At 24.8% G+C, this 26632-nt stretch overlaps 5 protein-coding genes across 9 annotated transcripts; 3 read left to right on the forward strand and 2 right to left on the reverse strand.

Annotated features, from left to right (window-relative positions):
- The first annotated feature begins 43 nt into the window (after positions 1-43).
- Positions 44-893, forward strand: LOC112679735. The gene has a single exon (XM_025549638.1). It carries the CDS (start codon positions 298-300, stop codon positions 850-852), a length of 555 nt encoding a protein of 184 aa, XP_025405423.1. The 5' UTR covers positions 44-297; the 3' UTR covers positions 853-893.
- A 365-nt stretch (positions 894-1258) lies between these two features.
- LOC112679736 (protein SMG9) lies at positions 1259-4076 on the forward strand. Its single transcript, XM_025549640.1, has 10 exons — positions 1259-1377; positions 1458-1572; positions 1658-1842; positions 2255-2307; positions 2369-2546; positions 2616-2909; positions 2969-3116; positions 3180-3336; positions 3698-3818; positions 3965-4076. Exons 2-10 carry the CDS (start codon positions 1519-1521, stop codon positions 4041-4043), a joined length of 1269 nt encoding a protein of 422 aa, XP_025405425.1. The 5' UTR covers positions 1259-1377; positions 1458-1518; the 3' UTR covers positions 4044-4076.
- Positions 4077-4128: 52 nt separating this feature from the next.
- LOC112679738 (eukaryotic translation initiation factor 3 subunit L) lies at positions 4129-6544 on the reverse strand. 2 transcript variants are annotated; one of them, XM_025549645.1, is made up of 9 exons: positions 6337-6544; positions 6105-6271; positions 5952-6036; positions 5763-5889; positions 5301-5698; positions 5060-5230; positions 4707-4999; positions 4407-4611; positions 4129-4324 (listed from the first exon to the last, which is right to left on the reverse strand). In XM_025549645.1, the coding sequence occupies exons 1-9, from the start codon at positions 6358-6360 to the stop codon at positions 4190-4192; spliced, it is 1605 nt and encodes a 534-aa protein (XP_025405430.1). In that variant the 5' UTR covers positions 6361-6544; the 3' UTR covers positions 4129-4189. The 2 variants fall into 2 exon arrangements, with proteins under 2 accessions (XP_025405430.1, XP_025405431.1); XM_025549646.1 differs by having other exon boundaries at positions 4130-4324; positions 6346-6543.
- Positions 6545-6697: 153 nt separating this feature from the next.
- Positions 6698-17296, forward strand: LOC112679737 (extensin-like). Of its 4 annotated transcripts, XM_025549641.1 has the most exons (13): positions 6698-6880; positions 7939-8018; positions 8624-8653; positions 9462-9488; positions 11040-11083; positions 12091-12171; positions 12248-12454; positions 12514-12700; positions 12758-12930; positions 13002-13101; positions 13172-13407; positions 14743-16606; positions 17080-17296. In XM_025549641.1, the coding sequence occupies exons 2-13, from the start codon at positions 7964-7966 to the stop codon at positions 17154-17156; spliced, it is 3081 nt and encodes a 1026-aa protein (XP_025405426.1). In that variant the 5' UTR covers positions 6698-6880; positions 7939-7963; the 3' UTR covers positions 17157-17296. The 4 variants fall into 4 exon arrangements, with proteins under 4 accessions (XP_025405426.1, XP_025405427.1, XP_025405428.1 ...); XM_025549642.1 differs by lacking the exon at positions 9462-9488; XM_025549643.1 differs by lacking the exon at positions 8624-8653.
- Positions 17297-19810: 2514 nt separating this feature from the next.
- On the reverse strand, positions 19811-26501 carry LOC112679754 (glycosylated lysosomal membrane protein B-like). Its single transcript, XM_025549666.1, has 6 exons — positions 26194-26501; positions 25874-26128; positions 24723-24917; positions 21871-22095; positions 20321-20613; positions 19811-20260 (listed from the first exon to the last, which is right to left on the reverse strand). The coding sequence occupies exons 1-6, from the start codon at positions 26260-26262 to the stop codon at positions 20092-20094; spliced, it is 1206 nt and encodes a 401-aa protein (XP_025405451.1). The 5' UTR covers positions 26263-26501; the 3' UTR covers positions 19811-20091.
- Between the last annotated feature and the right edge of the window lie 131 nt (positions 26502-26632).

Below are 26632 nucleotides of genomic sequence, written 5' to 3' on the forward strand. Positions count from 1 at the left end.
AGACTTCTATACTAACTAGATAAGGTACTGTCGATATTAACTGAAACTTGGCTTATCAGTTTCCGCCATTTTGTCGGTTGGCAAAACATTGAACGTTACATTTAGTCTTGTGCAGCATTATATTGAATATTCTTTTACAATTAATTATTTATTATTTAATAGAAAATTGTTTTTCACTCGTACAAATATCTTTTAAGCTATAAATTTTCTCAGGACCATTTAGAGATATTTTTCTCCAAAATTCGTCAGCGTTTTGGTAATAATAATAACCCTAATGTAATAGAATTTAAATCATCTATGAAACAGATGTTTTTAGATTTTTTGGTAGGTGAGACTGACCAATCCAGAATTATTAAGGATAATATTCTTTATTATATTACTGGTTTTATTGTTAGAAAGTTTCTTAAAATAATTGATTGTTCAACATGTGTAGACAATCTTATAGAACAATCAAGTGAACATAACTATAGTCATAAACATGTCTATTCTGTATCGACTGATGTGAAAAATGGAGGTGGATTATTAAAGAGTTCAAAAAATGTTATGAAATTAATTAAATATATTGGAAATTCTTTAATCAAATTAACTAACAACAATTTTACTTCTCATATATCTGGTTTATCTGCAAAAATAATAATTTCAACCAAAAATTATGATTATAATTTCAATATCTTACAAAATATGACATGTTCCGATCATTCATTTTTAGAAAATCATAGATTACATTTAGTAACACTAATCTGTAAGGAATATTTAAAAATATGTCTACATCATGTTGCCAAATCAAAAACGTCTTCTATTGTTAGTAAACGGCGACAATTGACCAAATTAGTATTATTTAGTAATATGTGATTGTATACTGTGTACGTTTTAATAATAAATTAATGTATATATTTGTGATAAACATTGTTTTCTTTTTCTTTAATTATATTTGGTTTAATCCTTAAATTTTCACATTATTTAAATCTGATTTAATTAAGAAATATCAAGGAAATAAGTATTTGATGCATATAGAATAATAGATTTTGTTGCCAACCGACAAAATGGCGTCTGTTCATCTTATCAGATTCACTCATAGCCATGTAAATTATATAGTAGTTATTTATCTAGTGTAGTATGGAAGTCTGTGGTTGAAAAGTAGAATGTACTCTCTTTTCTATACATTTGTTCCTTGTGATTAAAATATTGATACTAATGATTGATAAGTAATTTGATTAATTTCAAAGATAAACTGAATTATTTTTACTAATTAATTTCTATTTTATACTAGAATAATTTTATATAGAACTTTGTTTTACTGATTTTTTTAATAGTTTGTAGTAAACTTATAAGTTTATCTTACGAAAGATACTTGTAAAAATTGTACCATATTATTTTGTAAGTTGCATTTATCTATGTTATATTTAAGTATTTAGCGTTTCATACTTTATAAATTAGAACATTTTAAACAATTTAAGGTTTGGTAAAATGTATGTGAATATCAATAACTATTTTAATTGAGACTGTTTAAAAATAAAAATGTCTCAAGGTTATTCTGAAGATTATAAAGGAAAAAAGTCTCCAGTTAAAAAGGTATTAAAACTTAGAATTAATTTTTATACCTGTATATTATGATATTCTGTTTGTAAATAATTATTTATTTATAAAATTTTATTAGATAAAAGATGATCTTAAACAAACAGGTCCCAAACGATTACCAATAGTATTGGCCAAACATGATGGATCTATTGAACGAATCCAAGAACCTGAAAAATGTCATTCACAACCAACTATCTTAATAAAGCCTCGAGATACAGAAAATAGATCTTTGTCGCCTACTCAGAAGTGTACTCCTCAAATTATGTAATTATTCAAGTTTTTTAAATATTGAATATACATATTCTTCAGCTTTTTAATTTTTTCATAGTCTTGATAACTTAAAATCTCAGATTTTTAGCTTATTAATTCTTTGTTGTCTAATGTAGTAAATTAGGGAGTTCATTTTTTAGTTATAACATTTAATTTGCATAATGACTTATTAGTTTTATTATTATTTTTATTCATAAATGAGTCAGTATCTTTATGTAATTTTTTTTCTAAATTGTCTTTAGTTAATATTTCCTTATTACAATTTAATTTTAATTTTTAATTTAAAATTCAAAATCATATTGTTACTAAAAATTACATTCTATATTATTATATTAAGTATATTTGTCATATGTACTAAATTACTAATGATTCTGTGATTCAACCACTTTTATAATCATCTTCTTAGAACCAAAAAAGAAGAATCTTATCAGACTTGTATACAAAAATCAGGAAATGAAGGTATTAATTACTTTTTTTATTTACATTTACTGTGAACATTTAATAATAAACTTATTGTAAGATCAAGTACAAGTTCCAGCTGAAATGAAAACACCAGTTAAATTGATTGATGATTATATGCAATTTCTTAATGAAGGCTTAAGTAACAGTTTATTGGAACAAACTGATTTCTTAGTTATTGGTTGCCTTGGATTGCAAGGAGTCGGAAAGTCAACCCTTATGTCTTATATTGCAAACAAGTAATTTATATATTTTTAATTAGCCCTTTTATAATTTCAGTGTTAGGGTTATAATATTATAATTTCCAGGCCTAATGTGTTTCCAACTACAACATCTGAATATCTAGAAACAACACAAAATTGTACTTCTGGTATTGATGCCTTTATAACTAAAAATAGAGTTATTTTGTTAGACTGTCAACCTATATTATCATCATCGGTTGCTTACTCAACGAGTCAAAAACGTATAGTGCAATCTATTGATTCATCAAGTTTACCATTTGACAATGAAATGATTTCTTTGCAGCTGGCTGCATTTTTATTATCAGTATGTCATATTGTGTTGTTAGTCCAAGATTGGTTTTTTGATCCCAATATTTTTAAGTAAATATAAAGTTATAAAATAGTTATATATACTTTAGTATGCATTTGTTTGATTTTAGAATATTACAAACAGCTGAAATGTTAAAGCCACCCATGCCAACTTCACATCGCAATGAAGAACTTGTAGAATATTTTCCTCATATTGTTTTTGTGCAAAATAAATCATTTTATTCAGATTTTAGTATAAAAAATATTAAAACAGTACAAGTAAGAGTAATAGACTTAATATAAATTATATTTTTTAGAAAAATTTATTATTTTAATTTTTAGCATATCTATGCTCAATTATTTGCACGATCTCGTCTTCACATACAGAGTGGAATAAGTATTGCTAATGGCAATGTTATTAGTGAATTAAATCCATCAAATTGTGGTGATCCAATTAATTTATTTGTCTTGGCCAATAGTGAAAAAGAAAAAAAATCTGGTAAGTAATGTAAAGTTACAGGTTTTAAAATTATCCTTTTTAATATCCTGTAATTTGAATGATATAACAATATTTAGTAGAATAAAATTGCTATCCAGATCTTCAAATGATTTTTTATTCGCATCTATGATGTATTTTCATGTACCACTCAGTACATAATAAATCTAGAAATTTGTTTATTTATTAAATGGAAAATATAATTTTTTTTCTATTAATGAAATTATTCCTAGTACTTTCTTTTTTTACTTTTAATTCCTAGAGTTTAATTTAAATTATAAATGTTATAAATATAAAAATTTGTGTGCAAGGGAGAATTATATAAATTCAGTGGTATTAGAAAATTATATATATTTTTATATAGAAATGAATGGTTATCACAAAATGCACCCAGGCCAATCAATTCTAATTCAAGAACTCAGAAAACAACTATTGGGCTTACCAATATCACCACTTACACACACTCAATTAACTGAAAAAACTTGGTAAGCCAAAGAAAAATTATGAGATATAATAAAAATTTGTAATAAATTAGCATTCATTATTACTAAATTAATATTAAATGATGAAGAACGTTAAAATTCATATATTTTATATTATTTTTAACCAAAATTGTTGACTTTATTTACAGGTTACATTATTGTTCCAAAGTATGGGATGCAATCAAGAAAAGTCAATTTTTCAATGAATATAATAGACTTCAGGCATAATATAAATTGTATAGTTTAAATTTAAAGTAATAAAAATTATGAAATACAAAAACTGTGTAATATATTTATTTTATTACAAAGGTACTATAAGAATAGTAAAAGTAATTATTTTGTAATGTTTTAAGAAATTATAAATAAACTATTGGTTACACTTTTATAGATTTCAGCTTGCGATTTAGTTCTTCAAACTTCAATACTTTTCTTATAAAGAAATCACCATAACGATGAGCAACTTTGGTATCTGCTATATGTATCATGTCTCGATCAATATAAAAATCCAACTAAAAATAAATTTTTTTTTTAATATTATCAAATAATAATTAAATAAATAGCTAATGTTAATAAACTAAAAATATGACCAACCTCAGATCCTGAATGAAAGCTTCCATCTAATCCAGATGCACCTTTATTCCAAACAATATTTTTCATTTTGTGTTTAAAACATAATAGATGTTTAGTCAAATTTTCTTTATCATCGGTTGGTTCATTACTTTCACGTTGTCCCTGTCCTTGTGCCATAAATGTCACCAATTTATTAATTGGTAGTGTTGTGTATAATTTTAAGTAACTACAAATTAGATATATTTTACAAAATAATAAACAATAAAATATTCAACATTGCACTATATATAAAAAAAAAAAAAATTAATGATAAGTCAATACCTGCGAATAGTAGGCAACATTTTTTGTTGTTTGACTTCAGCCATAAAAACAGATGTTTGATATTTTACTGCTTCTTTTACTGAATCTTCAGCAGGATCCATAGATAAAAATTTAGGACAAGCCATTTGGAAACAATTTTCAAATTCTTGTAAATCACCATACTGCATTTTAAACATTCTGTCAGTATAATTTTTTTCACGTAATACCTGTTGGATTGACTCATCTACACATTGTGGATGCAATACTAAACACATTGCTAATAATGTGTACATCTGATCTGTTTGTTTGTTTATCTGTAACAAAAACATAAATACAGATTTTAAAAACTGTTAACTTATCACAATAACTTTTACTTGATCATTTTGATAAGATCGTGTTTGGAAGAGTTGCTTTGTTCTTTGAATGTACAACAAAATCGAACTAAAAGTTCGAATTGCATCAGAATAACGACGCATCATCATGTAAGCAAATCCAACATAGTATGCAGTAGAAATGTGACAAGCTGGTACTGAACTGTATGCATTCTAGATATCATTTAAATAATTAACATTTAATTTTAAATTATTCAACTTTATTTATATTAATATGTCTAACCTTTTTGTGCATATCAATATTTTCTAGAACTTTGATGGCTAAATAATAATCTCCAAAAAGACTATGTAAGCGTAATAACCCAATCATGGAATAATAACCCAACATTTTGTATAAAGAATGACGACCAAATTCTCCAGCTACAGAATCTGGGTCACCACCACTTGCAGTAACTTCCAATTGCAACTTGATATTAGATTTGTTGATGAATGAATGCAATACATTTAACACCAACAAAACATTCCACACTTCATTATTGGAAGCTAACATATCCATCTCTTCTTGTGTTTTACGAGGTCGAGAACGAAACTGAGTGAAGGATTGGAATTGATACACAAATTCATCCACAAGTTCCCATAACCACTGATCAGGTAATTCTAATGTTACCGGAGTTTCACAAGCTACAATATAATTAAATATGATAAATAAACAATTGTAAGAAAGATAATAAATAAATTCTCATACTAAAAATGTAATTGAATAGATCACAGTAGTTGTAGAATGATCCAAAACGTTGTCTAGTTGATGGTCCATTTGGCACACGTGCAAAAATATGACGGTAGTATAATTCTTTATACAACATCAAAAATGTCTGAAATAAAAATAATTTAAAAAAAAATTGTACTTCATACATAATATTTAGTAATAAAATACTTTGTCATCATCCATAATTTTACGGACTTCATTGTCACTGGGCCATGGAGCTTTATCAAAATATTGATCAGATAATTTTGGAAATCTTTAACAATTTACAATAACAAGTTACATATATATTCATGTGTAAATAATACATTATGAAAAACATACGTGTTCTCATATAAGTTTTGCATTTCATATACCATTCCTTCATTAATGGCATTCCTGAAGTATAATAGAAACTTCTTGATGATTTCAGGCATTGGAGGTTCGTACATATCAGCATCAGAGTATCTGTCTTCGTAACTATTGTAGTATGTGTCACCATCGTATTCTGGCTAAATTTTTTTAAAAAATGATGAGTAAAAATATTGACTAATGTTTTAATTACAATTTTCTTTACAATTGATACCTGCTCGTAATCCATGGCTAGAAAGTTTTTCTGATAAATATTAAATATCAGAAGTAGGATAGCTAAATAGCACGAAAACTACAATAAACAAACAAAAATTAGTAAAAATTGAAGACTATCTAAAAGAAAATTGACATGAAAAAATTGAGAATTTAAGTTTTGAGAGTTGACAACAAAACACCGTTCACAAATGTTTAACCTATAAAATATCCATAGTTGCTTATTAAATGGTGGTGTGATATTTTCTACCATGGTTCTATGGTTATGAATTTAGTGTTGGTGGTTAGTGAGCTGTTACCATTGTTGTCGTGTGATAAAAACCCAAGCGGTAAGCAAAGCAAAATGTAACACGAATATTATTATAACAAATCTTTCACTATTTCTGGTATACGTCGGTTGTTTATTAACTTAATTCTCAAAATTTTGTTTGGTGTTGCATGCGCTTTTAATTATATTTGAATTTCCAATGTATGTCAGGTTTTTAACTGTGAATATTGAAAAATGATTAATTGTTCTGAAAATTAAATTTTAAATTGTAAGTAAATCTACTTATTAACTATTAAGTATTATATATGTAAGAGAAACATGAATATGTTTTTATTCAATACGATTTTAATAACTATTTCATTAATTCTTAGTTATAAATGATATAAGTATAAATTTATACAGTTCTAATGTCAAAATACTGAATGAGTATACACTGAATTATTCAATATTGAGTATTGTGGTTATCATTATATTCTATTCTTAATGTTTTTATAAATCTTATAAGAACTTGGATTTTTCTATTTTATTTAATAAGCGATAGTTGATGGTGACCAACATTTTTTTATTTTAAGATTTCTTAATGTTTGCTAAAACATTTATAGATTTTTTTTTATTATATAAATTAATTTTTAGGTTATTGTTATAATCCTTGTAGTTTTGTAAATTTACTATAAATATGTAAAAAAAATTATATTTATAATATTAATAATTTACCAATATTCAATAAATATAAATTATTTAAATCAGCGGTTTTTAATCTGTGGAGCTCTTAGAGTTCCTCAATTTTTTTCTTAAGGGCTATGTTTGATTTACCATAAAAAATGTAGTAATATAAAAATTATTGATCATTTCCTAAAACAAATAGCAATTATATTTTTACAAGATTTTTAATTCAAATACAATTCACTGATATGAATATAAACAATATTAAAATCCCAATTAAAAAATATAATTTTTTAATTTAAGATATTAAACATTTCCTTTTCAGATATTATCCAGCCAAGTATATTGTACATAAATATAATATTAATTATTGATATTTTATCTTGTTATGAGTGTCCTACATAGATACAAATCATGTGTAATTTGCTTCATAGAACACAATCAAATAAAACTAATATTAAATATTTCTTGAGATTCCACTAGAAAATACTAATTAAAAAGGACTCTGTGGTTGAAAAAGTTTAAGAATTGCTGGTTTAAATCGACCCTTATACGTTTCATGATTTAAATATTAAACTTTATTGAGAATTTATTTTTTATTTGACTTAAATTTTTGTTCTTTAAATACTCAATAATATATTTTATTTTATTACTAAATTACAGAATTGAGGTATAATTATTTGAAGCCATGGCGCTTCCTTCCACATACAAACAAATAGCTATTAATCAACAGTCTCCTGCCCGTAAGTATTTAAATTAGTATTTTCATTTTATATTAAAGAATAATAGTTTATCAATAACTTATTAGTTCATTTATATTTCATTATGGAATTTATAATTATTTACTTAGGTGTGGAAATTCTAGTATTTATTTAAGCTTTTATATATTTATTTTTATTAAATAATACTTTTATTTTTAAAGGCTTATCTTTTTTGTGTAGCTAATTTATTGCTATAATAAACTTATTAAGTTTTGAAAATTTTACAATGCATTATAGATTATAATCTCTTAAGCAATTTTTTTTAAATGTTATGTTGTAAGTATGTGTTTTACCTATGCTTAAAATTATCTTATTTTGTATTTAAATCAAAGTAACTATTTTATCATAAATCAGTAAGGTATATATTAATTACGTTAAAAAAAAAACTGCATATTTAGGATTATCTGATTAAGATTATACGTTAATATATCCTAAGGAAATTTTGAACATCTCGTATCATATAATATACTTATCTGACTGTTGGTAATTTACAATTTATAGGTTTCTATTGAGTTGCATGTATGTTATTTTTAGTTAGATTTTTTTTTAATTCTTTGGATTTGAGCTTGTTAAATGTGTGCCCACAGGTGCTCCAGTTACATTCAACATTTTAAAAGGTAAATTTATTAATTTTGATTTGTTATAAACTTTTTTCTATAGCCACATAAAGTTTATATTGCACTAATTTTTGCACACAATGCCGAAAATCACATTATCTATTAAAAAATTTTTCACTATTACTTTTGGCATATGTGTACAAGGTTCTTAATATTATATTTTTAAGTATTTATAATTATAATTTATTATTATATATTTGATAATAAAATAACTTATCATTCTTATACTTTATTAATGAATTCAATCAATATTTAATATTATCTTATCATTTATAAATTCAAAACTATACATGTGAATTGTAATTAACATTCTTATTTATTTTATTTTGTAGCTTTGGTTTAAAAATAATTTATTCATTGTCAATTTAGAAATTGTTACATGTTAAATTTTTACTATACCTAATTTGAGTTTCCTCTGTAACCTTGTATGTATATGTATTTTTTAAATATTTACAAACTAATATATTCAATAATATTTTGTGGCAAGAATAAATGGTGGTGGATATCAATCAGTGCACGGTTAAAAATTTTCAATCGTTATAAGATAATTTAGCTTAAATTTTAATTATTTTAACGAATTAATCCTATATTTATTAAAAGTATCTACTTTTTATTGAATAAAATAAAATCTAAACATCAGATTTTCTTCTTTTACGTAATAATTTCATTTATTGATTTATTTTTTATTTTCATTCAATTCTTGGTCATAAATGTGAGCAAAAACTATGTTTTCAAATGTACTATTAGTGAGGATTTTTCACCTCCAAACAAATAATACAATGTGTGAATAGTTTCCTAATTTTTTCAGCGACTAAAACGGGATCCTATCAAAATGGTTAGTAAGTCTTATTTACTTATTTTATATATTCTGTAACTAATATGCATGGCCTTTATTTATATAAAATGTATAATTGCTATTAAATTTGTATTAATTTAACTTAATTTAAATTTGTTATTATTAGCAATGAGTTATATTTTAATTCTCAAAGTTTAATGAAAAAAAAATTAATTTTCAAGTTTCACTTATGCTTATTTATATTTTGCTTATATTTGTTTCTTTATGTTTGATGAACAAAAGATTTATAATATTGAAGCATGTTTTTTTAACACTTAATTAGCATGTAAAATGAAATGAGAATGTTTATTGCTGTATTGATATAAGATAATCAGTAAATTATTTTTTTATTTTTACCTTACAGCACAATCTTCTTTGTGTCTTTAGTATTCATTCTAATTGTATGTAGACATAATTTTAAATTTCTCAAAAATTTCTCACTAAATGGTATACACTAATTTTATTTAATAAGATCAATATTTATTATTAATTTTATAATTTTCTTTTTTTACTAAAATGTATAATACTTTTTGGTGTACATTTTTCTAGAAAATATAAATTTGAATAAAAAAATATTTTATATTAAAATTAATTTAATTAAACAAATTATAAATATAAATTATTGCAAGGCAAAAGTGTACTAAATATAATAGATAATTTACAAGAAAGCAAAAATAATATCTTTTAAATTTAATATCTTGCTGTTTTAAAAATTATATTTTTATTTGTTTGAGATATTGTAGAAAGCCATTTGAAAAAATTGATTTTGAAGTATCATATTCTTAAGAATATACCTATAATATTTAATGTTAAATTTCAAAGTAGCATTTATTTTAATTAATTAAATTTTACAACTAAACCAATTCAAACTAATAAATGCACAATATCTACAGCAAAGTTAACTATGCCGATATGGATATGAATTATATATTGACATTTAATAATTAATTTGGATTTCAATGTTAAAGAAAAATCTAATATCCACATTTTATAATCAATATAAAAAAAAAAACTAGGTAATGATTATCGCTAAAATATAATGAAGTGATTTAAAAATGTAACGCTGGCTGAATGCTACCTACTAGCTGCCAATTATCCATCCCTGGTATAGATGATAATTTGTATAATTTATATTTTATCACGCCATTATATACTTGATGAAACTCCTTGAAGTCACCTATTTATCCTGACATTCTGTTATTAGTTTTATTTCTTCAAATAAATTTATTTTTAACAGATTTTTTATTAAAAATTTTAAAAGAATAGAACATATTAATAACAAATCAATGAAGTCTTGTTAATAGTAAATACATATACATAATAAAAATACTTCTAAAATAATATGATATAAGAAATAGAGTAAATAAATAAATTCATATTCCAAGGGTTACTCCTAAAATTTTGTTTATTATTTTCTTTTGCCTTGTGATAGTCTATGATGATTTGTTTAAGTGATTTACTTATAAATTTATAAATAACAATTTATTATTTCTTAAAACTATATATTCATATTTTGTTTAGTAAATAAATTGGTACTTAACTGTATTACAGAACGATTAAGACCTGGTGGAAGTTCCAATCAATTATCTGGATCTGTAAGTACTTATATAATTTTTAATTTTGGTACATAATTTAAACTTGCAATACATTCTATATTTAATTATCAAAAATTATTATATTTTGATTTAAATTGTAATAAAACTTAATTATGTTCATTGATATGTCAACATAAAGAATATTTTTAACAATTTTAAAAATATATATTATTATGAGTAAGTTTTATGAATCATTCTGTGATTATTCAATTAAGAATTCAAATTATGTTTACTATCAAAGTTAGTCAATAATAGTGTACTTTCATATTATATTATACTTAGATTGTTCAAATTACTATCTAAGTATTTATTTTGTATACATTTATGGCTTAATTATTTTATTTTGCGACAAACCTCCAAATTTTTACCACATCCATCTATAACTGATGGGTAGGTAGGAATAATGTCATATGTAACAATTTGTAAATTTTACAAGAACAATTAAAAATGTATTTTACATTTGTTTAAATGTTATCTGGAGCGCATGTAGTATGTTCTTACATATTAGACTATTTTTTTATAACGTAACCATTATTTCATTATTTTGTGAACTTTCATTTATGATTAAATTTAATGTACAATCGTACATATATATCCACGCTTTGGGTCAATTCACTGTGAACAATAATGATTGTGTATGATAAAAATATTTTAGGAATTTTATGATTTTTAAAATATATCGTTATTGTTTCATAGCACATTATTCCTGCTCACCCTTCAATTGTATTTTTGGATTTTCGCTTTAATAATTAAATGTAATTTAATTTTCTGATAATAATTGTTGATATTTTTAAAAAAAAAGTATTTATTTATATATAATTTAACTAAAGTGTAATGAATATATATTTTCATTTTTATCTTATTTTTTTAATATCTATTAATTTTGGTATTGCCATAATACCATAATATTCCTATATGTGTCGAATTATTAAGATTTTACTAAACTTATATTCATGTGTTAAAGTATAATTTTATATCTTCTAACATTATTAAATAATTGTGTATAGAAAGATCAAAATCAAAGTCCATTTATTCCAAATAGCCATGGAAATCCAGCTTTTCATCCACAAAAAATTTCAAAAGCCGCTGTAAGAATTTTTTTTATTTATTGTTTACTTACATTTTTTTTTGTATATAATTATAATCATGTAAATAATTTAAAAGGCTGATGCTCGTGGAATCAAACCTCCTAAGCCACCTGAGAAACCCCTTATGCCATATATGCGATATAGTCGTAAAGTATGGGATCAAGTTAAAGCAAGTAATCCTGATTTGAAGTTATGGGAAATCGGTAAGATTATTGGACAAATGTGGAGAGATCTTCCAGATGACAACAAACAAGAATATATTGATGATTATGAATCTGAAAAGGTATTAAAATCAAAGAATTATAATTTTTGGATCGCATTGTAATTGTTATTTTATAATAGTTGACTTATGAAAAAGCTATGAAGTTATATCATACTTCGCCAGCCTATTTAGCTTATTTACAAGCAAAAAATAAAGGCAAATTGAATCAAGTAGAAGATAGAGAACCACATGAAAGATCTACTGGGGGTGGTAAACAAGCTGCTGCTGATCGAAGAATTGAAATTCAGCCAGCTGAAGATGAAGAAGGTTTATAAATTATTAGTTGTCAACTTTTTTATGATTAATAATAAAATTATTTTATAGATCAAGATGATGGATTTAGTGTTAAACATGTAGCTTATGCTAGATACATAAGAAATCATCGGTTGATTAATGAGATATTTTCTGATAGTGTTGTCCCAGATGTACGTTCAGTAGTTACTACAGCTCGTATGCAAGTATTAAAGAGACAAGTTCAAAGTTTAACAATGCATCAAGTAATTCATATTCAACTATTTATGTTAAAATTTATTCTAAATTATTGAAAATTAATTATTTATGGCTTTAGAAAAAATTGGAAGCAGAATTACAGCAAATTGAAGAAAAATTTGATACAAAAAAAAGAAAATTTATTGAATGTAGTGATGCATTCCAACAAGAACTAAAAAAAAGTATTTTTATAATCAATAATTTTTTTAGATTATTATTTAATTAATAAATATATGTTAATTTTTGTTTAACACTGTGTTCAAGCAGTTTCAGAAGAAGCATTTCAAAAAATGGTGGAACGCCAGGTAGATATATTGCAAAAAGAACGAACTAAAACTGTATGCCCTTCTGTTCCTGAAGAATTCCCTAAGGTGCATTGTGAACAATTAGAACAAAATGGAGCTGTACCATCAGTTGAAGAAGACTCGGCTTCATGTGTAGTTCCTTCTAGTACAACTGATGATAATACAAATATGGAAATAGAGGTAATATTTATATATTTCAACCAAGTTTTATTAAAAAAGAAATTTAAACTATATTATTATTTAGATTACAGCTTTAAAAAATAAAAAGCTTAACATTTTATTGATTTATATTTATTTTAAAATTTATAAATAAAATAAATGTTTTATTTTCTCTGGAAAATTCAATATTCTAAGTTTATGATAAATAAAATTAACCAAAAAATAATATTTATAGTTACTTTAACTTGATTGTCATTAAAATATATTATAATTTTTCACTAGATAACATGTATATTTATACAAGCATCTATTGATAAATTTTTCGGTGAATCCTTTATTTCATATCACTACTTTTGAATCTTAATAAATAGTAATATTCCACTAATGTAAATAAATAGACTTATTTATTTATATTTCTCTTGTTTAAAAATATATACTATGAATACATTGTTATTATATTTTATGTATGATTACATTATTTATTACTTACATTTTAGGAATTATAACTGAAACAGTATATATATAAATGCTTATTATTAGGGTTGGAATTTTTATGCTCTAAAGAATAACAAAAAATGCCAAAATTATAAAAAAAAAATGCACTATAAAAATGTATATATTATAGTTTAAAAACAATATTATAAAAATCATGTTATCAAATATATTTCATTAGATTGTTCAATATTAATTTTTATTCCTGATTTTATTTAAATTTGATCATCATTAGACTCTTGTAAATAGATACATTTCTTTAGACTATTTTAATTTTATTCTATTTTTAATAAAATATGTACATGGGCCAATATGCTCATATTTATTAATTTATCAATATAGTAGATTACATGCTAAACTTTTCTGCTTACGTATATATGTATTGGAAAATGAGAAAAAAAGACACATATGCATCAAAACCCCAGCTCTACTTATTATTTGTATTTTTATTTTTTTTTTTTTTTTATATACAAAATTTAAAATTTCAATTCTAATCTTAGTCATTGTTAATTTATTTTCACTATTTGGTCGACTATATTGACTATCCTTGTATATTTTCGTCTTGTATCAAAATTTACATGTTTATTTGTACAAAATTTCTTGGACATTTTCATTTTACATTGAATCTAATATTATTCCTAAATTACTTTTTATAATTTATCATAATTGTTCAATTATTTGATGAAATAGTACTATTTATAGTTTGGTCTGTATGAGTTTCAACTTGCCACCCTGTCCAATAGAGTAAGTCTATGTGTATATATCATAGTATTTTATTTATAAGAATTTCAAATATGTTTAATATATATATATATATTAATTAAATTTATATTAGAAAATATATTAATTATATTTTTTTTCCAGTCTGCTGTTATTCAATCTCATAATTCATTGAAATCCGAACAGCTTATATCAGAGACTAAAGAAAATGGAGAAATAACACCTTCACCTCCACCTCAAGCATCACAAGAACAACAGTCTCCACAGGTTCAAGCACAACAACCTCATCAATTTCAACAGCAACCTCAATTTCCATCTCAACAGCAACTGTTACAAACACATTCTTTACAGCTTCAGTCTTCCCAACAGCCTCAACAACAGTCTTTGCATCCACCGTCTTCTTTACAACAACTTCCGCAACAAGCACCTCTATTACCACAACCGCCTTGCCAAGTTTCTCCGCAACCTCAGCAACATTCTCAACCATCTCCACAATTGCAACCATCAACTCCCCAACAACCACCAATGCAGCTACATTCTATCCAACAACCACTATTACAGCCACATGCTTCCCAGCTACAGTCTTTACAACCTCCTCAACAACAACCTTTACTGCCACATCCTCCCCAACAACTGCCATTACAGCCTCATCCTCCCCCACAACAGCCATTGCAACCACATCCTATTCAACAACCTTTACAGTCCCATCCTCCCCAACAGCAGCCATTACAACCACATTCTCTTCAACAACAGATTGCACTGCCACAACCTCTACAGCAACAGTCTCTTCAACCACAACCACCACAGCAACAGTCTCTACAACCACAACCACCCCAGCAACAGTCTCTACAAACACAATCTACACAGCCACATCCTTTGCAACCACAGCTTCAACAGCCACAACCTCCTCAGCAACATCCTTTACAACCACTACCTCCTCAGCAACAGATTTTACAGCCACAACCTCCTCAGTCACAGATCTTACAGCCCCAACCTACTCAACAACAGTCCCCACAGCAACAATCTGTGCCAACCCCCCCACCACCACAACAATCAATATCGCCACAGCCACAATTGCAGTCTCCCCAGCCTCAGCAATCACAGTTGCCATCTCCTCAGCCTCAACAATCTCAGTTGCCGTCTCCTCAACCTCAGCAGTCACAGCTGCCTTCTCCACAGCCACAATTACAGCCTCCTCCACAACAGTTACAGCCTCCTCAACCACAGTTGCAAACTTCACAGTCACCACAACCACAATTACCATTGCAGCCACCACAACAATTACAACCATCTCAATCTCAGTTACAGCCAACTATAACTCAAACTCAACCACATCCTCCCCCCGTTATTGTGCCACCTCCACCTACTGTTCCACCAGCTGTAGTTTCAGATACACCATCAAATGTTGTTTCATCAACTACGGAATCACCGCCAAAGCTTTCAGAAAATCAAGTATATCCAACACCTGCTTCTTTAGCACAATCATATTCAACATCTTTGCCACAGTCTTACAGTTCAGTACCTTCATTTCAACCTTTGCAAAATTCTCAAATTACTGCTCCAAATGCATATTCATCTACTCAGGCTCTCCCTAATTCAACTCCTTCGGTTCATTCTCATCCAGGTATAATGCAACCTCCTCAAATTCCTCCATCTCAAGGAACACAGTCATCAACACCATCAACTGGATTTCCTCCTTATCCACAACAGCAACAATCTTATTCAACTCAACAAATGCCACCTAGATCCCCATATACGTACCCACCACAACCATATCCTCAATATACACCTCATCCTTATTATCATCAAGCACCCTATCAGCAATATCCTCCACCACCTCCTCGAGTGGCCTATCCACAACAAATAGGTTCCATAAATCAACAAGATCCGAACCAACCACCAATTGAAAATGTGTATAACCCATCACCCATAAATGGACCATTTGAAAAACCTAATGATGAAAATAAGCAATTAATTGAAGATGTGAAATCTACTGATATAACTTCAGGTAATTTATTTCTATATTGAATTTAATAAAAATTACTTCTTATACATTTTTATGTATTGTCATTGGTTATAAATAGTTCTGCTTATAATCAATCTATTTGGTCATTTAGAATCTTAGTAATTAATGAGATAAATAAAAATTTACTACTATGTATTATCAATCATTTCTAAAAAAAAATTAAATTTATATTTTGAAATATCTACTTAAATTTTTTTTTTTCATTTTAAAATACCATTTAATAATACTCAAATCTTATTATTTTGTTTATTAATTGAATAAATAAATGCATTTTATATTTTTTTCACTTATGTTTTAATTGTTATATATGTATAATTGTTATTGTAACTAGCCTTACTAATTTAAACTAATATTAATTGAGAAGAATTGTGTATTTATTTTTTCTAGTATAGAATAATTGTACCCATACTATTACAATATTATTTTAAATTATCTTTAAATATTTGTTGTTTTAGTTCATGAAAAACCAACTGAACAAGATGAATCTGTGCCTCCACCATCTTCAGCAAAAACAGATGAAGTTTCACAATAAAATACGTATACAACCTTCAAAAATGTTGTCTTAGTAAAATAGTTACAGATTTGCATGTTATGAATACTGGTTACTTTTAATTCAATTAATTTCTTTATAATTTTTGTATTTTAAAATATGGGTTATAGTATAAAATAAAAATAAATTAAATTTATATTCATAAATATAATATTAGTTAAGCTCTTATTTTTTTTATATGTTGAACATTTTTTATTTAGAATAATACTTCTTAAGAAAATAATAATAATATATTCTGTGCTTTGGTGATAATTATGTTTACAAAATTATAATCAATAAGTTTTCAGTTTAGTTTTAAATGTAAATAAGAATGATTTAAATTTTTAGTCTAAACCGTAATAAAAATATAAGATTATACAAATAATTAGCATTAACAATCACATATTATAAAAATAAAATATTTTAATACAGTAATACATAGTTTTTTCAGTTATTGAGTAAAAGAAAACTTTAAGCATACTACAATTCATAAAACAATGTTCTATGATTTTTTTCAGCAAGCTGTGCACTAAAAATAGTTATTAAAGTAAATTACAATATACTTAATAATTATTGAAAAAATAACACATACTTAGATGTACAAATAAATATATTATTATCTAATGTAAATACATGCAATTAAATAAATATTATTCTATGAAATCAAAATAGAATTTTTAAATCAATTATATTTTTCAGTCCTTTTCATTACAATAATTATACATTTGTTCATAAAAGTATACAATTTAAATTAATGTCATAAATATTGAATTTTTAACAATTAACAAATTTACTGAATCGCTATAAAATCATAAGTTACAATTTAAGTTATACAAAATTATTCAAAAGTATAATTATACTAAAATTGGAAGTAGAATAACCTAACTTATAGAAGTTTATTGAATCAAATATTCACCATTTATATAATTTAAAAATAAGAATATTTAATATTTCTGATACAGGTTACAATGAAATTAAGAAATCAGTTTTAATAGTTAAATTCAATAAATTTAAAATAAATATTGAATATTTCATATAAAAGATAACAAAACTCAATGTAATTTTTAATTTTGGTATCCTGGTATTCTGGTTTCATTTGTGTAAGAGCAAAGATAGTTTTGAACATATTCTAGCATATGCAAAACATATATAATCAATTCCAACTTCGACATAAATTATTTTTCAACTACATTATTTAAAATAAACAATTAAAAAATCCTGTAAAAAATAATCCACATTTAAATATGAGTACTTTAAATACTATAAATACAGGAGAAAAATTAATCATGATACAAAATTATATTTCAATGGTTGGTAAATACTGATGTAAATATGAATTAATAATTATAAAATTACTCTTTGAGGACGGATTTGAATATAAAAAATAAATTTATAACAATAATACATTATTTTCCAGTTAAATTAAATGGGTGACAATTAAATTTATTTATTTTATAAATAAATAGAATAAGAAACTTATCACTGCCATAAATTTAGTAAAATCAATTTTTACCACATTTAATCTTTAAATATATTCAAGAAAAATTTTAAACAAAAGGTTTATTACAATTTAAAAATGAATCTATTGTCATATAAAATTAAATAAGCAAGATGATGACATTTACTGATTTATTTAAGTTGATTATGACATAAATAAATTAATAAGTTAAAGCTGTTTTTATCTAACAAATTTCGATCAAAAAAGTTTTATTAATAACCAGTGGTTAAAGTGGGGGGACAAAGTCCCCCTTCTTATTTAAGGTAAGATTATGCGTCCACTTAAATTTAAGTTGCCAAAAGTCCTGGTGGGCACTTAATGGCATTAGTCACTAAAATACAATATTAAATGTACAATACTTATTATATATTACAATATTACATGAAATTTATTTTCTTGGTTGACTTGAACAAATGGAAAAAATGTTGAAGAAATATTATGTACGTATAATGATAAGCAAAAATGGTAGATAATGTACACTATGGGTTAATTTAATTGATGCTGTGTCTAACTATAGATGATCTCAAAGTGGTTATTACCCATAGCTCTAAATATAAAGTAATAATGATATCGACTATTATTTAGAATAAATATTAACAGAATAGAATAACTATAAAAAGTATAAATATTAAATTGTGATAGAGGATAGCTACTATATATATAGTACACACCTTATGCATAATGTACGTATTTGTTATGGTCTACGTTGACTAACAACTAGCAAGATAAGTAATTATTTCTTTATAGTTTTGTTAAGTTTTAGTTAAGTTTTTTAAACATTAACTACTGTGTATTGCAATTTATTTTTACTGAGCAGGCATATGTATAGAATTATTTTTCTTTAAGGGAAATTTGTTTTTACATCTTATGAAAATAAAGTTTTTGTGAACATATATGTGTAACAGAAGAGGTTTAGAACTCATGGGTTTCCTAAAAAAAGGTTGGTAAGATTTAGAATTAGGTAGGGGAACGCTCCTTAATTTTTAATGAATATAGTCCCCCTGCAACATTTTCCCACTTTAACCACTGTTAATAACTTTAAACAACCAATAGTTAGAAAATAATTTAAAACCAGAAATCATAATGAACTGTTAAATATGAATATAAAAAATATATACAAATTAAAAGTAATAATTCATCTTTATTATAAAAAAATGTATTTTCCACTTAAGATAAAAATGATATTAAATATACAAATTTTTATACTTTTACTAGAACAAAAAAGAATTGATTGTCAAACGAGCAACAAAAAATTAAATATGAATTTAGAATGAGTGTATAATAAAATCACATATTTGTCAATTATCTTAAATAAATAGGACTAGCTCAAAACTTTCAGACAAAAAATACATACTTAGTTTAAGAGATTAAAACCTGAGCTTAAGCTTGACAGAATCACTAATAAAGCTTAGTTAAATATAATAGGTACTAATAATGATCTTATTGACCATAAATAATAGAGTTACGTTTACTGGACATCCAACGCATAAATATGCAAAACAAAAGAATCATAGTTATGGTCAACATTAATAGAAGACTAGCAATGATTGACATTTCAAGAAAACCTAAACTTGAGCTAGGAGGTGCACCAACTCCTACCAAGAAAGTCCTGAAAAAAAATATATGCATTTAGATGTTTTAATAATTTAAAATATAAAATTTATTTTACCAATAAAGATAATTTGACTTTGCATAGTATCCATCAGCAGGTTCTCCAAAAGACACATTAGTTGCCTTCAAAAGATAACTATTTTTAAATAATTCATTTCCATACAATTTATACAAAGGTGTTGAAATCCAGTCAATCTCATTATCTTGACTATTGTAATCTTGAATAGTATACTGAGCTGTTGAAGAAGAATTTAAAGCATGTGTATTGGCTGCTTTATATACAACTGGTCTCCAACTAAGATAACCACCTCCTTCTTCATCTTCTTCTCCTTTCGTATCCATCAGATAAGTCTAAAATGTTAATAAAATAATAAATAATTTACATTTCAGAAAGTTGAAGACAAAAGATTCATTTATAATATTATAGTAATTAAAAATTACGAATTTATTTCCTTATAGGTACCTAAGAAATATCCTAAAATAAATATAAATTTGATTCAGGATATATATAAAGGCTTGAGAACTTGTGTAAAGAGTTTATGTGGAGTAATAGAAAATTTTAATGTAAGAGTTGGTGTGCATCAGGGGTCGCAGCTCTAAGCCATTATTTGTTCTCTGTGGTAATGAATGAAGTTACAAAAGACATACAGTGCAAGATATCATGATGTATGAAGTTTGTTGATGATATAGTTTTGGTAGGAGAAAATTTGGAAATTAATAATATGGTTGTATCAATGGAGGTTAGTCTTTGAAGGAATTGAGAATAGAAATGAAACAGAGTATGTAGAGTATAATCTTGGAGGACGATACCAAGAACTTTAAATATTTAAGATCATTAGTACAAAAGCACAAGCGCTTTAGCATAGATGTAAGACATAGAATTAATTACAGTTAAATGAAATGGAGAGAATCGTTGGGCGTTTTATGTAATAGGAGAATTCCAATGAGACTGAAAGGTAAATTTTACTGGATTGTAGTAATATATGGTTCAGAATATTAATCGGTTGACAAGAGAATAGAACAGAGTATGAGTTTTGCGAATATTAATGACAAGATAAAATAGAATAAAGAATATATGGATATATGAATATATAAATATATGGAAAGTAGTATTGGTGTAGGGTCGATAGTAAACAAGATGAGAGAAAATAGACTGAGATGGTTAGAGTATGGGTTGAGGCTGGAAGAAACAAAACCTGTAAAGTGATTATAAAAATTAAAGTAGAAGGGAAGAAAGAAAGAGGAAGACCAAAAAAGAGATGGTTGGATATGATTGAGAATGATATGAGGGCGGTTGGTGTGATGGAGCTGTAGAAAATCGAGACAAGTGGAGATTAAGGACAAGGGCCAAATAAATGGAGAGAGACGAAGGAGAAGAAGAAGAATTATTGGATGTAATGTTAAGCTAACCCAACAATTGTTGATTTAAGATAAAAATATATAACACAATCCTATATAAATGGACTTATGAAAATGTTGAATATAAAAATATGCTACAAGTTTCAGTTTATTTTTTCGGTGCTAATTTATACCCGTGTAGTGAAGACTATCTGTGTAACATGGAGATAATGCACTATATACCTTATGATAAAAAGTAAAATTACTAACCACAAATGTACCAGAAGATGATTTATCATCAGAAAATTGTTCGGCTACTAATTTTTCAGATTTGTTAAATGGAAAAGAACTAAGAGTAAGTAATTCAACAGCAAAACGTGAACTAGAAAACTTCGTAGATAACTGATCAAGTGTAAGTGTAAGTTCACCAGACTCAGGAGTATGAACAAGATGCGGTAACTTTGATCCTTTATCTTTTTTTCCGTACACTTTCAACTAAAATAAAAAAAACACATAAAAATTACTAAACTTAACTCGTAAATTAAAAATTAATTAATTTAAAAATAAAAATATATATTGAATTATAAATGTATAATACTCATTAATATTATAAATATAAATGATAATAAGAGCAAGCAATACATTTATATAAAGTATATTATTGTAAATAGTGAGTTACAGGGCCAATGAGTAATTAACCAAAAAAATAGAATAACAATCAAAATATGTATTAAAATATCAGACTTGGGTAGTATTCCGAATATTTTTTAAATACTTTTTTTTTATAGTATTCAATACTGTATTTTGAAGGTTAGGTTATTTAACTACTACTGCTGATTGTTAGACTATTTTCAAACGGTTTGTTGTTTAAAATAAATTATAATCTAATTCATAGCATATATAATTTAAATACTGTTTTTCAGATCCTATTTAGGTATGACATGCCATTGGATTAATCCAGAATCATTAGAAAGAGAGTCTTGCTTATTGGCTATAAGAAGATTAAAGGGTAGTCATACATATGATTTGCTAGCAAAAACTATGGAATCTATACTGAATTTAATATTTGTGATAAAATTATCTATACAACAACTGACAACAGTTCCAATTTTGTCAAATGCTTCGAGTAATTATAATATTAATACTGATTTATTTGTATTTTAAACATTTTTATTATTGAACAGATATTTTAAACTGAAGAGTTAACATTATTTTATTTATATATTTATATATTATTCAGAGGAATATGTTGATATCATATCAAATGGCTGATGTAATCAAAACAAATTTGGATTTATACTTAAAAACTCCTAATCAAACTCGTTAGAACACTTGGTTTGATTCCTCAAAATGTTATCTTATTCATTTTAAAAACAGTCCTAAGTTCAATAAAGTGTGTGATGTTTTAAAATTAAATCGGTTTTCTAAAAATGATTTAGAATTTTTAGAAGAGTATGTTGTAGTTATGGAACCATTGTGCATTTGCCTTGATGTTTGCAAGATGAAAAATATATGTATTATGGGTTTTTGCTAACATTCATTACTATACTCTTAAAAAATATCTCTCTAAAAAACATTTAATTTATTGTGATTTTTTAGTTAGTTTTTTGTCTTTTTGACTTTGTCAACAAGTTCTACAAAAAACCTAAATATATTGAATGAAATGCCCACGGTTAAAAAAGTATTATTTAACACTTCCTAATAGTGCTGCTGTTGAACGCATATTTAGCATTGGTGGTGCTGTTTTGTCAAAAAAAAAAAAAAAGGTAAGATGAATGATACAATTTTTGAAAATATATTAATGTTAAAGTGTAATAAATCATTCATAAAGTATTAATGATTGATTAATAATATAATGAATAATTAATTCATTAAGTACATTTAGTAATTTATTATTTATTTATTTTTATATATAAATAAGTATACAATATTAATTAATATTATAAAATATATTTATCTACCATCACAATGTTATCACTATTATATTTTTTATTATTATTTAAGCCACGAAAACTTGACCATAAGCTTTAAGTAGTTGACTATTGAATAATGTATTACTTTTTATAATGATACTAATTATATTATAATTCCATGTTATTACTATTTATTGATAGTTTTTTCTTTTTATTTTTATTTATCAAAGTATTTTTTTTTTTGTTATTATTATTTAATCAGTATTAACTGACAATTTGGCATTGGCATCAAGTAATTGTATAATATTAATAATTATATTAGTATAATGTTTATTATTTATTTTGTTTAAGTTTATAAAATATGTTGAAATAAACTGTTTAAAAGCATTATATTGATTGATATTACTGTGTTATTCATTTTTTTTTTCTTGTTATTGAAATCTAAATCTACAAAAAAAAAAAAGTATTTGAAAAATATTTAGAATAGTTTTTGTGAAATAATCTAAATACTTGGGAATATTATTATCATTAAGTATTCAAATACATATTCTGAATACTTTTTTTTAAATATTCGGAAAATATATTCAAAATACTTTTAAAAAGTATTTTACCCAAGTATGTAAAATATTTAACATACTCGTAACACAATTCAACCATGTATATATGTATGAATTGTCATAAAAAAAAAGTTAGCCAAGATATTACAAATAGTAATAATTTGAATAACCAAAGAATAAAAATTCTAAGGACATTAAATAACTGCTATTTTTAAGTTAAATAAACCTTATATTTATTTAAATATACATAGTAATTTAATTGCAATCAATTGAATGTGCAATTGAAACTAGCAGAAATTTAAGAAATGTATGTTATTCTTAAATATCATTTAACAGATCATAATTATTAGAATTAATTAAATGTCAAGTCAAGTTGGAGAATATTTAGTAAATAAGTCTTACATAATTTTAAGGATCTATAGTCATCTTAAATATAAAATGTATAGAACATTAAATGTTTAATTAAAAGTTAAATTATATTATAAACCATTTCTCTAAATTGTGCGTAGCATAAATTTATAAAATCAGTTAAGGGAATAATTAATTTTATTGAACCTTTTTTACTAGTGCCTCATGACCTAAACAATTTTTTTACATCAATTAATTTTATTCACAAACGACCTCAAGGTCAATTATCTTCATAAGTTCTTACCGTTATAGATACAGTACCAGTTTTTGTAATACTTGGTGCTCTATATAAATTACTAGATATGTTAACTTCAACAGATTCATTAATGTTAATTTTGAAAAGATTCATATTCCAATCATATTTCTTAAAATCTATTGTTAAGTAATGTTTACCATTATTTAATAGTGCTGTATCATTAACATCATCAAACTCGTACATCTAAAATTAAAAAAACATTAAGTCAATTCTCAGTGATAGTAGTTCAATATCAAACAAATTATTTGAAAATTTAGTCTATAATTATATTATATCCATAAAAAGTCAACTTAAACTTATTTTAATACAAAAAAATGGTTTTATTACTGAAGTTGAATAAAAAATTATATTTAAGTAATGATTTTAAGAAGACATTTTTCATATTTATTTAGAAAGAAAAATACAGAAAATAATTATTTTAATTGTTTGTAAATAAAAATGAACCTGTATAAATAAATAGATAAAATAGATACAGAATATATATATAATTTTATTTTAATATTGATGGTGTTTTTATAGTTTTGAATTATTTTTTGTACTGTGTTACTCAAATATTTAAAAATTATTTATTGTAATTAGCGCTTCAAATAGCAAAATAATTACTTTAAATATTCTATTAGAATTTTGATAAGTATAAAACTGATGTTACATTATCTGGTAGAATCATTAAAAATAAAATACAAAAAAAATAAATTAAACTAAGAATTGTTTTCTTTTAACACACAAACAAGATTACAAGTCACTATTGCAACAAATTTAATTTGAACTACATTTTTATCTAATTTTAAAAAATATTAATAAAAATGCACTGAAAACATAAAAAATGTAAAAAAAAGTAAGAAAAATGTTTAATTTTTTAATTAATTAATGTATACAATAAATTCTGAGTTTGAATAGCAATGTTTTAAAGCATTCAAAATAAAAATATATTGAAGTTCACAACTTATTCATTATTTAACTATTGTGATCTTAGGATTATTAATAATTTATTACATATAAATAAATACAATACATATATGGAACATTGAAAGTTAGATGAGACTTGTAAGCTATTTTTAATTTTAAAATTGAATAAGTGAATAAGCACATTGATTTCCATAATAATGAATTTTAATCAGAATAAATACTTCTTTACTTACTTTATTAAAAACTGATGCAAACGTATAAAATGGAGCCTTGGTAAATTTAATTGTGACATTTGATTGAGTTTCATTATATTTAACAAGAATATTAGCATTATTTGCAGTTGTTACAATAACTAATGATGGTTTTTGAGTGAAATCAAATAAATAATGCACAGTGTCGTTGTCACCATCAGCACGTATATATAATAGTTTAGATACAGAAGTGCAATGATCAGGTTCAAAACATCCAGGATTTAATTCAGCATGCAACTTTTTGAAAAAACATTTGATTTATTAGCTATCTTAATTATAGTAGGTACATTAGTAAATAATACCTTTCTATCGGCCATTGAAGATGTAATGAAGATCATCGCAACAAATAAAACACTCTTGAATACAATCATTATTAGTTTGTTTTCACTGCATTAAAACCGAACTTGTAATAATTTTTAAATTATGTAATTTGAAAATTTCTTTTAAACAAACGAAAATAATAACAATAATAACAATGATAAATACGAAAGCCTATGTTCTATTGTTCTTTTAATATTAGATATTGTGTTTACTCATTCAATTGGAATTATAACCGTCATTGGACAACGATAAAGGAAAATGCATATGGGCAACACGAAAGGAACAAAAGTGTTACAATAATACGATCACTTTCCAGTTCATATCATGAGATCATATAATATTTACCATAAATCATGTACACACTGTATAAGCAACAGCACTGTCAACACTGTAACGTAGCCTATTGTTTATTGTTATTTT

Source organism: Sipha flava, unplaced genomic scaffold (genome assembly GCF_003268045.1).
Source record: "Sipha flava isolate LNK unplaced genomic scaffold, YSA_version1 167_pilon_pilon, whole genome shotgun sequence".
Taxonomy (NCBI): Eukaryota; Metazoa; Arthropoda; class Insecta; order Hemiptera; family Aphididae; genus Sipha; species Sipha flava.

What these genes read in the sequence shown, in the direction of transcription:
- LOC112679735 (XM_025549638.1), top strand. Translation starts at nt 298, where the DNA reads ATGAAACAGATGTTTTTAGATTTTTTGGTAGGTGAGACTGACCAATCC.
- LOC112679736 (XM_025549640.1), top strand. Translation starts at nt 1,519, where the DNA reads ATGTCTCAAGGTTATTCTGAAGATTATAAAGGAAAAAAGTCTCCAGTT. An exon ending in AAAAGTCTCCAGTTAAAAAG is followed by an intron (nt 1,573 to 1,657) that starts GTATTAAAACTT and finishes AAATTTTATTAG; the next exon opens with ATAAAAGATGATCTTAAACA. An exon ending in TTTGATCCCAATATTTTTAA is followed by an intron (nt 2,910 to 2,968) that starts GTAAATATAAAG and finishes GTTTGATTTTAG; the next exon opens with AATATTACAAACAGCTGAAA.
- LOC112679738 (XM_025549645.1), bottom strand. Translation starts at nt 6,360, where the DNA reads ATGGATTACGAGCAGGTATCAATT. An exon ending in ATGTTGCCTACTATTCGCAG is followed by an intron (nt 4,612 to 4,706) that starts GTATTGACTTAT and finishes TCTAATTTGTAG; the next exon opens with TTACTTAAAATTATACACAA. An exon ending in GCTTTCATTCAGGATCTGAG is followed by an intron (nt 4,325 to 4,406) that starts GTTGGTCATATT and finishes ATTTATTTTTAG; the next exon opens with TTGGATTTTTATATTGATCG.
- LOC112679737 (XM_025549641.1), top strand. Translation starts at nt 7,964, where the DNA reads ATGGCGCTTCCTTCCACATACAAACAAATAGCTATTAATCAACAGTCT. An exon ending in ATTCCAACAAGAACTAAAAA is followed by an intron (nt 13,102 to 13,171) that starts AAAGTATTTTTA and finishes TAATTTTTGTTT; the next exon opens with AACACTGTGTTCAAGCAGTT. An exon ending in ATCTACTGATATAACTTCAG is followed by an intron (nt 16,607 to 17,079) that starts GTAATTTATTTC and finishes TTGTTGTTTTAG; the next exon opens with TTCATGAAAAACCAACTGAA.
- LOC112679754 (XM_025549666.1), bottom strand. Translation starts at nt 26,262, where the DNA reads ATGATTGTATTCAAGAGTGTTTTATTTGTTGCGATGATCTTCATTACA. An exon ending in CTTCAATGGCCGATAGAAAG is followed by an intron (nt 26,129 to 26,193) that starts GTATTATTTACT and finishes TTTTTCAAAAAG; the next exon opens with TTGCATGCTGAATTAAATCC. An exon ending in CTGGTACTGTATCTATAACG is followed by an intron (nt 22,096 to 24,722) that starts GTAAGAACTTAT and finishes TTTTTATTTTAG; the next exon opens with TTGAAAGTGTACGGAAAAAA.